The sequence below is a fragment of the Echinops telfairi genome, unplaced genomic scaffold (assembly GCF_000313985.2).
Source record: "Echinops telfairi isolate 266 unplaced genomic scaffold, ASM31398v2 ScPeMD7_7;HRSCAF=31, whole genome shotgun sequence".
Taxonomy (NCBI): Eukaryota; Metazoa; Chordata; class Mammalia; order Afrosoricida; family Tenrecidae; genus Echinops; species Echinops telfairi.
In genome coordinates this window covers 28,248,586-28,266,686 of record NW_022103904.1, presented here as the reverse complement: position 1 = coordinate 28,266,686, position 18,101 = coordinate 28,248,586, and the positions used below count along the sequence as shown (strand labels likewise).

Sequence of the window (18,101 nt, the reverse complement as noted above, 5' to 3'; positions counted from 1 at the left end):
ATGTGCTTTGAGTGGAAGGTTACAGGACAAATTAGTTTCCCATGCAATCGTTTACACATACTTTGTTTCATGACATTAGCTGCAATACCCTCCGTGTGACAACATTCTTCCCATTTCCTTCTTGCGTCCTGTATTTCTACTTACACATCTTTCCCGTCCCTTCCTACCTTCTAAACATGACTTTTGGAAAAATGCTGCTCTTTGGGTTCATCTAGTTTGACTGTTCTGAGGAACATGTTCCTCATAGGTGTTACTGTCCACTTTATAGTGTATTATTTGTCCGAAAGGTGATATCTGGGAGTGGGTTCAGTTCCAGGTTTAAAGAGCATGTAAGAGCCAGTCTTGAATGATGAGGGTAACAAATGTACAAATGTGCTTTATACAACTGATGCATGCATTGTGTAAGAGTTGTATGAGCCCCCAATAAAATGATATTTTTAAAAAATAAGCCAGTCTTAGTTGTTCCGTCAGTCTCTATTAGTTTTCTTTGTGTAAGTCCGGCCTTTTTTATGATTGGAATTTTGTTCTGTATTTTTCTCCCACTCTGTCCCAGGCTTTCTATTGTTATCCTGATCAGTGTTAGGTAGTGGTAGTCAGGCACCATCTAGTTCTTGTGGTCTCAGGCTAATGGAGGTTGTGGTTTATGTGGCCCGTTAGTTTTCTGGACTAATTATTTCCTTTAGTCTTTTTCTTCATTCTTCTTTGCTCCAGATGGGAAGAGAATAATTACAACTTACATAATCATTTGACAGTTTTTAAGACCCTAGTCACTACTTCCCAAAGTAAGATGTAGAACTTTTTTTTAATATGGACTGTTAGGCGAATTGATCTAGATGTCCCTTGAGAGTATGGTCCTCAGTCCTTCAAGCCCAATGACTCAGTTCCTCAAGGTGTTTGGTTATTATGGCTAAGAAGTTTTCATAATTTTGCTCCCCGTATGCTCTACCATATACCTGGATATACTTACAGAAATAAAAAAAAAAAATGCCTGTGTAGAAATATCCTGTCAAATCTATATATGCTTGTGAGTCTACTCTGATGTGCCATCACACACATATTAAGGTTACATATCTACCTATGTGTCTCCACTTGTAAATTATTGTTATTACTGTTATTGCAGAATTGTCTGTATAATAGTTTTTAGCATTGTTGTCTTTAGCCCTTGTGTACTTCCCAGGGTATTCTTTTGCTTTGGTCATGCTGTGCTGACCCTTATTGCACATCACCTTTCCTTTCTTCTAAGTTCATGCAAATCCACTATTTTGTTAATGATTTTCCCTTTCTCCCCCTCCCATTCTGGGAAATATCAAAGAATGCTTCCTTCTGTGTGTAAATCTGTGCATTTCTGGACTTTTTAATTACAGAAGTCTCATACATAAAGTTATTGACTTATTTCACTCAGAAAAATGTCCTCCAGGTTCATCCATGTTGCTAGATGATCCCCCAATTCATTGTTATTCTTTAATACTGCATAATACTCCATTGCGTATTTATATCATATTTACTTATATACTGATTTGTAGTTACATAATCTGGTGTCAATTTTAGGATTAAGAGTGTAGGGGTGGACTCTAGCCTGTCAATTAGGATATAGCCAACGAGGCCTCTGTGTGGGCAGGGCCTTTTGCTGAGGATTCTGGGAGCCCCTCCTTGGAGGAGGGAAGACACTCTCTTGGCTCACTCCCTGTGAGACATCTCTGTTGAGAAGACAATGGAGAGAGGTTGATGGAGCCAGATCTCTGGAGCTGGAGAAGCCACATGGAGACCCCTGCCAGTGCAGAGATATTTCCACTGCCACTGGATCCACAAGACTTCACACCCGCTGGCCTGTGATCTTCCTGCATTTGGCATCACTGCATGTGTTCTGTTGAGTCTGAAGAGGACTGTATAGATTGGTATTGGACATATGGGCTAATATTGGACTTATGGACTTGATCTGGATTGAGCTGGGCTGTTTTCTCAATATTCAACTACTTTGTGTATAAAGCTCTTTCTTATACACATATGAGTGTCTATGAAATTGTTTCTCTAGTCTATCCAGTCTAGCACAGAGACTTGTTTCCTTATTTTTGTTATTGTGAATAATGCTGCAGTGAACATAGATGTGCATATATCTATTCATATTATGGTTCATATTTCTGTAGGATATATACCTCATAGTTTTCCATACTGGTTGCACTATTTTACACTGTCCTCATTATTTGCTATTCCCTGGTTTTTTATCACTGCTATTATTGTTGGAGTCATATGGTATCTCAACATTGTTTCAATTTGCACTCTCTTGGATCATGACCATCTTCATGTATTTGTTGACCTCTTGAATGTCTTTGGTTAAGTGTCTGTTCATGTCCTTTACCCATTTAAAAATGGGATTATTTGTCTTTTTGTTGTTGTATTATTGAAGTTTTCTGTAAATTTTAGAGATTAGTCACTTGCTAGATACACTGTTGGCCTTAATTTTTTCCAGTCTCTATTAAGGTCTCCTTCTACACTCTATAGAGTTTTTTGATGTGCATAAATGTCTATTTTTAGGAGGTCCAAATAGTTTAATTATCTTTTGCTGATTCTGAATTTTCAGTAATGCTTGATAGATGATTTATGCCATAAATTAAGTCCCTCACATTTGTCCCTGTTTTTTTTCTCCCATGATCTTTATAGTTTTAGGTTTTACATTTAGGACTTTGATCCATTTTGTTATGTCTTGTCTATGGTGTGAAATATGGGCCCTGTTTCATTTTTCTGCAAGTGGATATCCAGTTTACCAGCACTACTAATTAAAGGGAAAAGGTCTAACAGATTTTAGCTCTTTGTCAAAGATAAGATATTCATCAACCAAAACCAAATTCACTGCTATCGAATCAATTCCAACTCATAATCTGACTGTATAAAATAAAACAGAATTTCCCCTTTGGATTTCGAAGACTTTAAATCTTTATAGGAGCAGGCAGTTGAATCTTCCTCCTGTGGAGTGGGTGGTGGATTTGAACCACTGACCTTGTGGCTAGCAGCTCAACTCATAGCCCACTACACCATGAGAGATCTTTATGCTGACCATGGATGGATTTGCATCTGGATTCTCGCGTCTGTTGTACTGTGTCCCATGAGTCTTGGCTTTGTACCAGTGCCAGGACATTTTGACTATCCTGAGATCCGTTCTGAGATCAGCAAGTATGAGCTGTCTCCCTCCTTGTGCTTCTTTATTAGTGCTTTGCTTATCCAGAGTCTCTTTCTTTTCTATATAAAATCGGTGGACAGTTTTTCTATTTTGTTAAAGAACATTGATGGAATTTGGATGCAGATGGCATTAAATCTTTAGATTGAGTTGTACTGTCATTTTCAAAATATTGTCTTCCTATCCTTGAGCATGGTTATTTTACTTCCTTGCAATAATGTTTTGTGTAACACTTTTACATTCCTAGTTAGCTGTACACCTAAATATTTTAATTATTTGGTGGGAAGGGATTATCCTCCACCCTCGCCCCACCAATGCCACTTTTAGAGTTCTTTGTTAGTGTAGAGAAATCTGATTGATTTTTGTATGTTGATCTTAGACCCTACCCATTTGCTAAATCCTTCTACAAGTTCCAGTAGTATCTTGTGTATCTCTGGGATTTTCTATGTACAGGATCATATCATCTGCAAATAATAATAGTTTTACTTTTTTCTTTCCAATTTGGGTGACTTTTTATTTTCCTTTCCTGTATTATTGCTTGGCTTAGTATATCCAGTACAATATTAAATAACAGTGACAATAAAGGGTATCCTTGTCTGGTTCCCGTTTTCAAGGGGGATACTTTCAGTTTCTCTACATAATGTTGGCTGTTGGTTTTGTGTATATGTCTTTAATTATGTTGAGGAATTTGCCATGTATTCATATTTTGCTGTTTTTTATCAGGAAAGGTTGTTAGGTTTTATCAAATAAATCAATTGATATGATCATGTGGTTATTTTACTGTGTTTTATTTACATGATGAATTACATTGATTGCTTGTCTTATGTTGAAGCATTTGGAATATCTGATACAAATTAAATTTCATATTTTTTGTTGTTGAAATTAATAATTTTTAAAACTATAAGTTAGGTGGGGGTTTACATTTCAGACTACCAACTCTGTATTCAACAGTTTAAACTATTAAGTAACTTCATCCCCATCCCCAATAGTTAACACTTCTCCTGCTCCTTGATTTTTATTCTCCCTCTATGGACCACCATGTCCCATGCCACCTAAGTTAATACTCACAAACTGCCTAATTTTGTTTATTTTTCCTTCTTTATCTTCTCCACTTTGGAAAAACTAAAAATTCTGTTAACATTGGTACAGAAACCTTTATCTTGTCTTGTTTTTTGTTTGTCCCTCCGTAGAATAGTAAATCCATGTGGTATTTGTCCTTTGTGATAGGGTGACTTCACTCAGCATAGTGTTTTCCAGGAACGTTCATGCCATGAGGTATTCTGGGGTTCCATCCTTTCAGTGTGTGTGTGTGGCACAGTGTTCCACTGTGTGCATGCACCAAAGCTTCTTCATACAGTCTTCTACTGGTAAGTATTTAGGTTGTTTCCATTTTCTTGGTATTGTGAACAGTGCTGCAGTGAACATGCGTAAGCATAGGTCAGTTTGTATTATGACTCTTTTTCAGGATACATATTCAGCAAAGGTATTGCTGGATTGTATAGAATTTCTATTCCCAATTGTATCACGTAGCTCCACATCACTTCCCACAGGAATAGTACATATTTATAGTCACAACAGTGCACGAAGATTCCTATTTTTCCACAGCCTCCCCAGCATTTGCTATTTTCTGTTTTTGTTTTTTAACTGTCATTGTGGGTATACGGTGGCATCTACTTTGATTTACAACTCCCAGGTGGCTAATGATCATGAGAACTTCTTCACATATTTGATGGCAATTTGTATGTCATCTTTGGTTAACTGTCCATGTCCTTTGTTCACTTCTAAATTAGGGTGTCTTTTTCTTAATGAGGTGTTGCAATTTTGTATAGATTTATGATATCAGTTTCTTGTTAACTATGGCATTGTAGGGAATTTTTCCCAGCCATGGGAAGTTTTTATCTTCTTTTGTTTTTTCCCCCTTATAACAGTGGACTCATTTAGTATTTGCCCTTCTGTGATTGGCTAACTTCACTCATCATAGCGTTCTCTAGTTTTTACTTTTGTGATGAAGCATTTTGATGTACAAAGGTTTCTTAATTTTAGTAGGTCCCTATCATCTATTTTATCTTTTACTGTTTATTATGTTTCTTTAATTATATTTGATAGTGTGAAATTATATGTAAGGGCCCTGCAATGGAGCCCTTAAGGTAGTCCCTATTTTCTCATTGATGATCCTTATAGCTCTAGGATTTACATTGCCTTTTATCTATCTTGAGTTCGTTTTTGCACATGGTGTGAGGTATGGGTCCTGTTTCATTCTTCTACAGATGGAAATCCAATTTTCCAGCACCATTTGTTGACAAGACTATCTCATTTAATATTTTTCACAATTTGTTGAAGTTTAGTTGTCTATACGTGGATGGATTTATTTCTGGATTCTCTATTCTGCTTTATGTGCCTATTACTGTACCAGTAGCAGGCTGTTTTAACAACTGTACTTGTGTAACAGGTTCTGACAACAGGAATTCAAGTTTTACTACTTTTTTTCTTCACATGAAAAGGCTCTTTGCTTATCCTGGGTCTCTTCCCTCCCCAAATAAAGTTAGCAATCTGTTTCTCCATTTTTAAAAAGAATTCAAGTGGTATCTGGATCAGAATTGTGTTGTATTTACAGATTACTTTAGGTAGTGGTTTAGGCTGGATTGTCTAGAGAAACAAAACAAGTAACTCAAATATATCTGAAAAATTTTATATCAAAAATAATTTTATATCAAAAAATAATTTTATATCAAGAAGGCATACCAGCTCTGTCCAGCTCAAGTCCATGGAGGATCTCATGTTAGCTGAAGCCTTCTTCAGACTCACGTAACTGCAGGCTGATGAAGCAGAAGTGGGAAGCAGGGAGATCACAGGCCAGTGGGTGCAGAGTTTCGTGGCTCCAAGGTCAGTGGGAACATGGCAAGGCACCAACAGCTCCCAAGTTAGCTAGCAGCCCACATAGGGCTGCCCCTGGAGGGAGACACAGACTAAAGCAAGCAGGAAGGCAAAGGGGCAGAAATGGAGAGAGGTTTCATGTTATAAAAATGCCACATGCCCAAGGAGGCATCAACAGGCTACCACCTGATTGACAGGTTTTACTCCACCCTTACCTCCATAGGGGTACCATCAAGTTGCCATTAAATCTAACTACTGCAGGTACTATTGACATTTTTCACAGTATTAAGACTTCCTATCAATGCACATAAATTGTTATTTTATTTATACAGGTCTCTCAGTTTCTTGTAGTATTGTGTAGTGGGGTTTGTTTTGTACAAGTCTGTTTTGGTTAAGTTAAACTTTTTTTGTCTAGGTTTTTGCATGATTACTGTAAGTCGTATTGTTTTCTTGATTTATTTTTCAGAATTCTCTTTGTTAATATACAGGAATATGATTGTTTTTTTTGCATGCTAATCTTGTATCCTGCTAAGCTGCTGAATCTCTTAATTGTTTCCAACAATTTTTTTGTCAAGTGTTTGGGGCTTTCTCAGTATAAAATCTAATCATATGCAAAGAGTGAGTTTCACTTTTTTGACAAATCTAGGTTTCTTCAATTTGTTTTTGGTGTCTAGTAGCTCTGGCTAAGACTTCTAGTGCATTTTGAATAAGAGCGGTGATAAGGGGCATCCTTGTCTGATTCCTCCCCACTGAGTGAGATGCTGGCCATTGACATTGATGGGCTTTGTTAAGAAATTTATTTTCTATTTCTACTTTGGTAAGTGTTTTTCTCATGAATGGGTGGTGAATATTTTCAAATGCCTTTTCTTTGTCAATTGATATGGTCAAATGGTTCTTATCATTTGTTTTATGTAGTAAATTATATTATTTTTTTCTAATGTTGAACATTTCTGGTATGAATCCCACTTGATCATGGTGTGTTAATTATTATCATTATTTTTGGTATATTGTTGGGTTCTATTGACTAGCATTTTGCTGAGAATTTTTGCAGCTGTATTTGTAAGAGATATTTGTTTGTAGCTTTCTATCTTGGTAGAGTCCTTATAACCTTTTAGTATCAGTACCACTTTATCAAGTCAGTTTGAGAGTTTCCGATCTCCTGGAATAGGTTACGCAGAAATGATGTCAACTTTTCTCTGAATGCCTATTATTATTCTGTGGGGAAGTAATCACCTTATGGCGATGAACACTAAATCTGGTGAAGAACAACTTGTTGGCTGTTGCTGTTGAAAGTTTTTTGGTGAGCTACTTCTTCTTTTGTTGTGGGTTTGTTGAGGCTTTCTGCACCAGTCTTTGTTAATTCGGGTAGATGGTCTGTTTCTAGAATTTTTCTATTTCATATAGGTTAGAAATTTGGGGGAATACAATCTGTCATAGTGATATATTATTTAAACATTTTATTTGGTTCTGTTGTGATGTCGCTCCATCTCACCTCTTATTCTGGATATTTACACCTTCTCTTTCCTTTGTTTACCACTGGTTTGTCAAAGAACTAGTTTTTTTGTCTGGATTATTGGTTTCCCCTGTTTTCCAATTCATTTACTTCTGTTCTAATTATTATGATTGATTTCCCCTGGTGATTCAAAGTTTGTTTTGTTGCTCTTGTTCTAATTGTTGAAGATATTGGGTTAAGGTGTTAATTTGTGATTTCTCTTCTTTTTTCATGGTGTGTGTTTATTGCTATAAATTGCCTTTTGAGTTCTGCTTGTGCGGTGTTCCAAAGGTTTAGGTATATTGTGTTTTCATTATTATTTCTCCCAAGGAATTAAAAAAGTTATTCATTATTTCATCAATTATGCAGTATCTTCTAAGCAGCAGGTGGTTCAATTCCCATGTATTTTATTTTTTGCCCTTGCTCTTCCTATTTTAAATCTCTAATTTAATAGTATGTGGTCTAAAAAAATGGATGGTGAAATTCAAATATTTTAAAATGTGTTAATGCTTGCTTTGTGTCATAACACATGGTGTAACTAGAGCATGTCCCATGTGCAGTAAAAAATGTGCATATTGTACTTTTGTTAAGAGCGAGCACATTGTATGTCTAGGAGAGGGAGTTGGCTAATTGTATTGTTTATTTCTTTCATGTCTACATTGAATTTCTTTCCTAATGTTCTGTCCTTCCTTGAGAGTGGGGTATTGAAGTCCCCCACTATTCTTGTTGTATTGTCGGTTTCTCTCTTAATGTCTATAAAAGTTGGAACAATGCATTTCACGCTCTTTTACCGGGTGTATATAGGTGTATCACGGTTACATAGTCTAGTTATAGTGTCCTCCTAATTGTTAGGTAGGTTTCTTCTTCGAATCTCATGAGGATTTTTGTTTTGCAGTCTATTTTATGGGAGATTAATTTTGGTCACTCCTGCTTTCTTTTGGTTCTATTAACTTGAATATTTATTTTTTATCCTTTGAATTTTAGTATATTTCTATCTGTGTGTCTAAGTATATTTCTTATAAGCATTTATATTGCTGGGTCCCGTTTTCTTATCCAGGCTACTACTTTCTGTCTCTTGAATGGCATATTTAATCCATTAGCATTCAGTGTCATTATTAATAAATGTGTTTGTTGCTGTCATTTTGGTGTGTAAATATTGCAGTGTTTGGTTTCGTTATTCTCTTATATTTCTGTGTTATTTTGAATATTTTTTAATGTGTGCTGACTTCTGGGTTGTAGTGTCTTGTATGTTTATCCGAGGTTTGTCTGCTGTTGTTGCTGATGATCTGTCTAGAGTACTTTCCTCAGCATTTTTTGTAATGCTGGTCTTGTTTTTAAAAATTGCTTTAATTTCACTTTGTCTGGAAACACTTCTCCGTAATATTTGAAGGATAATTTTGTTGGATAAATTATTCTTGTTGGCAATATTTTTCTTATGGGTTTTATTCAACTGTCTTCTTGCTTTCATGATGTTTGCTGAGATATCTGACCTTATTCTTACTGGTTCTCCTTTGTAAGTGAATGTTCTTTATTCTCTAGCTGCTCTCAGGATTTTCTCCTTGTCTGTAATATTAGATCGTTTAAATGCAATGTTACAATATTTTTCTTATGGGGTGTATCCTGTTTGGGGTTCTCACAGTTTCCAGAATAATTGTTTTCTCCTCTCTTCGGTTGTTAGGCAAGTTTTCTTCCAGGATCTATTGTTCTGTTTTCTCTGTGATTTTATTTGTTTGTCTCTTCCTGTTCTGGAATCCAAGTGAAATGCTAAGTTGTTCCTCTTCATAATGTTCTACCTAATTCTTACGTATTATTCAAACTCCTTTGCTCTTTTTGTTCACCAATCTTCTCATCGTTCAAGTTCACTAATTTGGCTTTCCATTTCTTTAATTCCATTTAATCTTCTCTTTTCAAGTTTTCTAATTATTACTCAGCTGGTGTATTTTTTTCGATGTTTTTGTTATAAGGTTTATAATTTTTTCTGTTCTCTTAACTCTTTCTCCATTCATTGAAATGTTCTTAATTCTTCTGAATTCTTTTTCTGGCATTTCCAGAGTCTTTTCTTTTTCAAAACCCCCTTGGGGTCTGGGCATTGTCCGTGTGTGTGTGTGTGTGTGTGTGTGTGTGTGTGTGTGTGTGTGCTGTCTCTTTAGCATCATGATGCAGCTGTTAGGGAGGCCTGCTGAGTTGTGTGGCGGGTAGTTGAGTCCATCAAGTGGTGCCAGAAAGGAATAAAAGAAGCCTCAACATAGAAGGGAAACTACAGAGAACAAAGGGAGGGGAAAAGAAAGAAAAAGGCAGTTTGGAAGAAGAAAGGCTAAAGAAGGGGGAAATGGCAGCTTTTTAAAAAGGGATGTTATTTAGAAAAAAACGAGGGAAAGGGATGTAAAAGGCTGCTTGTGTGGGTTCTTCCTTCAGCTTAGGTCAGAGTGCAGTCATTGAAGTCCTTGATGTGCAGTAGGGTCACACTGGGTATTCCCAGGTCATGAAAGCCACTGGGGAATTTCTTGTGGTGCAGGGCTGCCTAGGTTCTTGCTCGTTCTTGGGGCTACTCAAGGCCTTGCTGGGGTATGGAGCCAACCAGGGCCTTGCTGTGATGTGTGCGGCATGGGGACTCCCTGGGGAACAGAGTATATAGCTTGCCATCTGGGGCTCAGAGTGCATAATGAGTGGTCAGTTTTGGGGTCTCACTAGTGGGCCTGACCCTTCCTCTGAGATGTCGTGTGTGTTTTTTAAATCATTTTATTGGGGGCTCATACAACTCTTTTCACAATCATTTTGATTTACTGTACTTGGCTTTGAAGCAATTCTCTGAGATAATAAGCCACCTGGTAGTTCTTTCATGCTGATCTTCTCCTTTGTTGTTTGTTTTGCTTTTAACAGGAATCTATGTGTATTCAGTAGGTCATCTTGCCCTAGCAGTCTTTTAAAAAAAATTTTTTTTTTAATATGGCTTTGGATTCTCTTCAATAAGATTTTGTTGAGAATTTGGGGGGGATATTGATCTGTAAATTTCTTTTTTTTAGCAGTTTCTTTGGATTTGATATCAGGGTCATCTTTATTTCACAGAATAAAGTAAGAAGAATTCTATTAATTTCTACGTTCCAGAATTTGTCAGCTCTTTCTGAATATTTCGAAGAATTTACTAGTGAAGTCTGGGCCAAGACTGTTGTTGAGAGTCCTTTTTAATGACCTTCTCAATTTCTTCTGTTATGAGTCTATTAAAATTTTCTACCCCAGTCTGTGTTAACGCAGTCAGTGTTTAGGAATTTGTGCATTCCTTTAGATCATTCTTTTTATTACCGTTGGTACTGTTGTGAAATCCCTCTACTCAGTTCTTATTTGTATTATTGCAAATAGCTCCCTCCTTTTCTTTGTCTTTTGGCCAGTGGTTTGTTGATTCTATTAATCTTTTCAAAGAACCAGCTTCCAGTCTTGTTCATTCTTTATGTTGTTTTTCTGTTTCATTTATTTCTGCTCTAAGCTATATTATTTCGTTTGTAGGGACTGTTGGTTTATTTTTCTAACTGCTGGAGTGTTGGGTTAAGGTGTTGATTTTAGCTCTTTCTTCCTTTTTGGTGTGTGAACTTATAGCTATAAATTGCCCCCTGAGCCATGTTTTTCCTGTGCTTTAATAGTTTGATGTGCCATGTTTTCCTTCTATGAAATGTAACACTTTTGTTTTTCATTTCTTCTTTTACCTAGTGGTTTTTAAGCAGGATGTTATTAAGTTTCTATGTATTTGATGCCACCCTCCATATTCTTTCTGTTCCTAATTTTAAGTTTTATAGCAGTGTGATCTAAGAAAATACTTTGTAGTATTTTCATGTTCAATGTATTGAAGCTTGCTTTCTGGGCTAATACATGATCTATTGTGGAGAATAATCCATGTGTGTTGGAAACTAATGAGTTCTGTGCATTGTTTGGGAGAACGTTCTACATATTTGTCAGATTAAGTTGGTTGATTATAATGTTTCAATCTTCTATATATTTGTTCAGGTTTATTTCCTACTTGTTCTGTCCTTTCTCAAAAAGTGATGTGCTATTACTGTTATTACGGAGCTTTCAATTCTGTTCATGCTCATTTTATATATTTTGGATCTCATTCACTGGGAACAGAGACATTTAATGTCTTCCTGTTGCACTGATATTTTCATTGTTATATCATTTCCTTGTTTCCTATCCAGTGTTTGGTTGAAACTTTGTTTCTTTCAGTTTCATAGATGCTATCCGATTGCCTTTTTGCCAGTATTTTGTTCTACTGAGAAATCTGAGTTTAGTTTTATTGATTCTCCTCTGTAGACAGAATTTTGTTTTTCTTGCTCATTATTTTGTCTTTTGTTTTTTAACAGTTAGATTATAATACAACTTGGGAATCAATGCTATTTGGGGTTCATTGAGCTTACAGGATGGTTATCTTTTCATTTTTATTTTGTTTTTTAACATACATACATTTTTTATTGTGAGTGAAGGTTTAAAGCAAATCCGTTTTCCATTCAACAATTCATACACATTTTGGTTCCTGTCATTGATTGCAATCACCACAATGTAACATCCTGCATCTCGTTCCATTTCCTCCTATGCTTCCATCTTTCTTAGGAGTCAGAACTGATTCAATGGCAGGGTGTGGGCTTTTTGGTTTTCTTTCTTAACTTTTCCTGCCTTCTGAACTTTGTCCTTGGGGAAATGCTGCCCTTTTGATCTCAAATTGTTAATTGTTCTAAGGAATGTATATTGCCCTGGTGCTTTTAGTCCCCTTATGCACCTATTATTTAGCTGAAAACCAGTCACAGGCATGAGTTCAGTTCTAGACTGAAGAATAACTAACAGCATAGCCATGAGGACTGCACCAGTATCTATCTGACCAGTGAATACTGGATTTATGGAACTTTCTTCTGTTTCATATTTTTCTCACACTGTATTCTTAGTTTTTCTTCATTCGTTTTTTAGATTGTTCCTCTAATAGATTTCTATCAAGGGATTGGTTCTATCTTTTGCTGACTCTGACTTTCATCGATCCAATTCTATTCCTTTGTCCTTCCAATATGTTAACTAATTCTGAAGGTTTAGTATTATACTTCTATTACTTCTAATTGCTGTTTCTTGTGGTTTCAATTTCTCAGTTATCTTGTCATTTTGCTCTTGTATTGTTTTTCTGAATTCTTCAATCTTTATCTTTTGGAGGGCCATGTGAGGTAAAGGTGAATGGAAAGTAGGGAAGGGAACAGTGGATGGGGTCACACTGCACAAGGGCAGTGTCTGAACTGGGGTCAGGCTTGACTGAGTTTGAGGGAGGGAAAGAGAAATGAGTCCTAGCATCTCACCAGAGCAACTTGCCTTGGCTGAACTGGATTTGTGGATGGGAGAAGTGGGAAGTGTAGAGTAGTTGGTGATACATGTAAGCAACCTGCTGCCACTCAACTGCTACCTAATTGGAAAGTTCCAGCATACAATTTGCAGAAACTTGGACATTTAAGCTAAATGTCTAGATTCTTTTCCAACTAACTCTCTCTCTATGAAGCAAATCCAGCTAACAGCTTCACTTGCAGGCTGAGAAAGCCCAGCCTATAATACAAATCATCAAAAAAAAATCCAGCTCTGAATTCACCAGCAGACCTTTGTCAGGTTGTGACACAAGCATCTATTTTATGAGACACCAGCAAGTCCATGTTCAGGTAAGTGAGATTTATAAATGAAGAGATACCAGTCAGAATCTTAGGACATGTGCTCCAGTAAAAAAGGGAAAATAGCAACCTAAATGAATTCCTGAACAAACTGATCCTGGTCAGTCCCGGCTGTGATAGCGCGGTCAGAGCTGACCTTCTAGCCAGGGAAAAGCAAAGCAATGCAAAGCACAAACCAGAAGGCTCATGTACAAAGTATTTCTAAAGATGTTAACAGGTGAAAGAATGAGAAGATGCTAGTGAGCTTTAGAATAAAACCATGCCAGGGACGCTATATGGCGTCATTATTAAAATGTCTAAAAATGAACTTGATGAGCATATTTCAACTTTTCAGGTGGACATGAAACCATGTACCTCTTTTAATAATAGGAACACACATACGGGGGGGGGAAGAGGGGAGCCATGAATTCCACATATACACTAAAATTAATTTAAGTGAATGGAGATGTTAGGTGGTGCAAAAACACACTCAGCTGCTAAGTGGAAGTTGGAGCTTTGAATCTGCTCAGAGGTGATGATGAAGAAATGGCTGGCAATCTACTTCTGAAAAATCAGCCATTGAAAACCTTACGGAGTACAGTTCTAATCCAACCTTCATGGGGGTCACATGAGTTGGAGTCAACTCCATAGTATCAGAGTTGTTTTTTTTAAACCGACAGAAACTACTGCTCAACTGTTGCTTCACTAGGAAGGTCATTTTTAAGGAAAGAGTGCTAAGAACACTTGGATTCCTCACATTTCAGTATAAAGCCTGCATGCTCTTTTATTCATTCTAGTTACATACCCAAATATCATTCGATCTCAAGCCATGTATACACAGAATGAGCATGAACAAGGGTAGGTATGAACTCCATTCATACATAGAAATGTGATTATTTCTAGACTTCTCAAGCCATGTTGTTGTTATGAGCTAGGGCGTTATCATAGGGACCCTCTAGTAACCTGGTAGGACAGAATAGAGGTGTTCCATAGAGTTTCCAAAGATGTCATCTTTACAGAAGCGTATTACCACCTCCTTCTTCCATGGAGCGGATGGTGGGTTTGAACCACTGCCAGCTGACTGCTGAGTCACTGAACTCCCAGGGCTCTTTCTAACCCACAAAGGTTTTCCATTGCTACAAAGATGAAAAAAGGCAGGATTGCCAAAAGATTGTGAATTCCTTGGGGTTTTCTAGTTATCTAATGAGTGATGATAGAACTGAAGCTAAGGCAACGCCCTTGGCCTTATTAATCTTTTGTTAAAGGGAAAGAAGTATATCCCCAAAGGACTAGATGTAAACCAATTCCAATTGACACAACAACAATAACAACAAACCGAAAAAGTTACTCTGGAGTTGACTTCAACTCATGGAAATCTCATGAGTAGAACTGTGCTCCATAGGGATTTCAAGGGCTTAATTTTCAGAAGTGGATCACGCCTTTCTGCCAAGGTGCCTCAGGCAAACTACCAACTTCTTGGTTAGCAGCTGAGGATTTTAATTGTACTACTCAGAGAGTCTAATTTGCCAACCCAACTCACTATTTTTCTCTCATAAAAGGCGCCGCTGCTGTAGGTGGTGGCCAGCGTGGAAGCACACTCCTCCAGGTACCAGGGCTTGTAGCCATTCTCGGTAGTGCTGCTCACAGAGATGGTGTAGATGCTGTTGGTGTAGCCATCACAGGAGCAGTAGTCACCCTCTCTCCCACCGTTTCCAGATGCCCAGACGAAAATAGAGCCCAGGCCCTGCCGGCCCTAGAGCAGGAGGAGAAACACAATGTCAACCAGCAGATAAGACCCCAGGTGGATTGTCCAGTTGGGGTGAACAGCAGGCTGAAGTCACCATGTGAAAGTTCCTGCACCAGGGGACGGAGGGAGCTTCAATATCATTTCAAGCTGCTTAGATCTGCTTTTGAAGAGACTGTTGATGCTAATGAAGTGCTTTACCCAAAGCAGCAGCTATACACTATGGAATCGTAGGACCATAGTGTAGAAAAGTTCCCCCAACCCCTCTACTCTTCACAGGAACAGTGAAAGAACTAATATAAGCAGTACTGGTTCAAAGCAATGCCTATAATTTCCACGACCTACAATAAAAAAGAAAAAGCAGTAAAAGTAAGTCTGAAATGATATACAATGGCTGAATTTTCATTTCAACATTTCTGAATGGAAAAAACTGGTCTTATTAGTCAAGAACAAATTTTATGGAAAATGTGGTTGAAGATGTGTCCTTAAAAAATCAAATTAATTTTGCAAATAGGTTGGAAGAGTAAATTCTGGGGGAGAGGTCTGAAGTAAGGGGTGTGGTGCAGACTGTCCATGGCTGTCCAATTAGAACTCCTGAAATCTTCTCCACAAAGGAGTGTTGGAGAGATCAGGTCACCAAGGCTGGTGATTCCACCTGTAAGAAGGGTTTGGTTCGCAAGAATGGACACAGGATGGTAATCTTCTAAAGCAGTGGTGGGCTAGGGCAGGTCCCCATGACTCTATTCTACTCCACATTGGTAGAACCAATGATTTCCGACAGAGCCAAGGCATTTTAATTTGTATTTCTCTTAAAGTAAGTGATTGTGAGAATTTCTTCATATAGTTGTTGGCTGTAGCTATCATCCTTGGTGAATTGCTTGTCCATGTCTTATGCCCATTTTTAATTAGATTCATGTTTTTCTTAATGAAATATTTCAGTTTAATATAGATTTTAGAAATTAGCTCTTTATACAAAATATTGCCAGTTTACCACCTCTGGGGTCTCATTTTATTATTTTCATGAAGTCTTTTGATGTACATAAATGTACCTTAACACCCCCCCCCTCCCCTATAAATGTACCTTTTAGGAGGTCCTGGTTGGCATAGTCGTTACAAGTTTGGCTGCAATCTGCAAGGTCAGTAGTTTGAAACCAAAGCCACTCCAAGAGAGGATGGGATTTCTAGTCCCATAAACAATCTTGGCAACTCCCAGGGGCAGTGCTGCCCTGTCCTGTAAGGGTTGCTGTGAGTCACTATTGAATATATGTCTGTGAGTTTTTTGAGTTCTCTATTTTGTCTTTTGTGCTATGGATGTCTTTCATTATATTTGCTGGAGTGTTTATGGCTTGTATTAGGGTATGTAAGTTTTTCCCTTGATGATTTTTGTAGTTCTGGGGTTTAAGTTTTTAATCTACCTTGAGTTCATTTTTGTACAGGGTGTGATGTATGGGTCCTGTTTCACTCTTTTGAAGATAGAGAACCAATTTTGTCTGCATCATTTATTGAAAAGTTATATGTTTTTCCCATTTAATGTGTTTCAGCCCGTTATAAAATATCAGGTGCCTGATTTTATTTCTGGGTTCTCTATTCTGATCCACTGCTCTACATATCTATCATATTGTACAAAGCTGTTTTGACTACTGAGGCTATATAATAAACTGAAATCAGGGTGTAAGAGGCCTCCTCTTTTGTTTAAAAAATTTTTATAGGGTTTTGCTTGTTTAGGTTTCTTTCATTTCCATATAAAGTTGGCAATTAGTTTTTCAATTTCTTTGAAGAATAGTGCTAGGATTTGGGTCAGAATTGCATTATATTCATAGATTGCTTTAGTTAATATTGACATTTCCACAATACTGTCTTCCTATTAATGAAGATGGAACAGTCTTCTATTATGTAGGTCTCCTTTGGTTTCTTATAGCAGTGTCTTGTAGTTTTCTTTGCACAAACATTTTGTTCTGGTTAAGCTTATTCCTAAGGATTTCATCTTTTCGATTGTTATTGTAAATGGTATTTTTTAAATTTCAGAATTCTCTTTCTCAATATTCAGGAATCTTACTGATTTTGGTATGTTAACTCTGCAGCCTGCCATATTGCCAGATTCCTCAATTCCACCAATTTTCTTGAGCGTTCGGGGGTTTCAATATATAAAACAAAATCATCTGTAAGTACAGAGAATTTTACCCTTTTGGGGCCATTTGGTTATGTTTGGTTGCTTTTTTTATGTCTAATTGCTCTAAGTATGACTTCCAGGACTAAATATGAGTGGTGATCAAGGGCATCTCTGTTGGGTTCCCATTTAAGGAGGGGAATGATTTTAGTTTATCTCCATTGAGTGAAATGCTGGCTACTGGTTTTACATATATGGCCTTTGTTATGTTGAAGAATTTCTTTTATATTCCTACTTTTTTTAATAAAATAATGGATATTTGATTTTGTCAATTGCCTTTTCTGCATCAGTTGATATGGTCATTTGGTCGTTTTAGTCTGTTTCATTTATATGGTGGATTTGGTTAGATTCTAAGTTAACCTGATATTTGTGTGGAGGTAGGGGTTATAGATTAACTAACCTGCTAATCAAGTGGTAGCTTGGTGACGAATCCTTGAAAGTGTGGCCTTTTTATAAAAGAGAGAATTTCTCTCTCTTCACCTTTACTTTCCTCCTTGCTTAGATTCTGTGGCCCCTTAAGCCATCTTCAAAGGTGGTCCAAATAGGGCTACCCATTCTGGTAGCTGTCAGTGCCCTGCCAAGCTCCTACTGACTTCGGATCCACGAGTCAGCACCCATTGGCCTGTGACCTCCTTGATTCATTATTCACCTTTTTGCATCATTAGCCTGCGCCTGCACCTGCATGAATCTGAAAGGGCTCCAGCAGCCATAGGACCCATGGAGTTGAGCTGGACTAGGTTGCGATGCCTTTTGAGTGGGGGAAGGTGGAGGAGGGTAATTTAAGAATTGTCCTGGTGGTCCAATGGGTTGATCCTTAAGCTGCTAATCACAACACCAGTTACTGAAACCCACCAGCCACTCTGCAGGACAAAGGTGAGGTTGTCTGCTCCTGTAAAGATTTATGGCCTTAGAAACCCTATAAAAGGTCACCACGATTCAGAACTGGCTTGATGGAAGTAGGGCTTTTGGTTTGGTCACCACAAAAAACAGGA

General features: G+C 37.4%; 1 protein-coding gene across 1 annotated transcript in view; it reads right to left on the bottom strand.

Moving 5' to 3' along the window:
* PCSK6 (proprotein convertase subtilisin/kexin type 6) overlaps positions 1-18,101 on the bottom strand; it is a 241,318-nt gene that overhangs the window by 93,425 nt on the left and 129,792 nt on the right. The window contains exon 9 of the mRNA XM_045286304.1: positions 14,739-14,951. Within this exon, the coding sequence (XP_045142239.1) occupies positions 14,739-14,951 (213 nt within the window). The remainder of the gene's footprint in view (positions 1-14,738; positions 14,952-18,101) is intronic.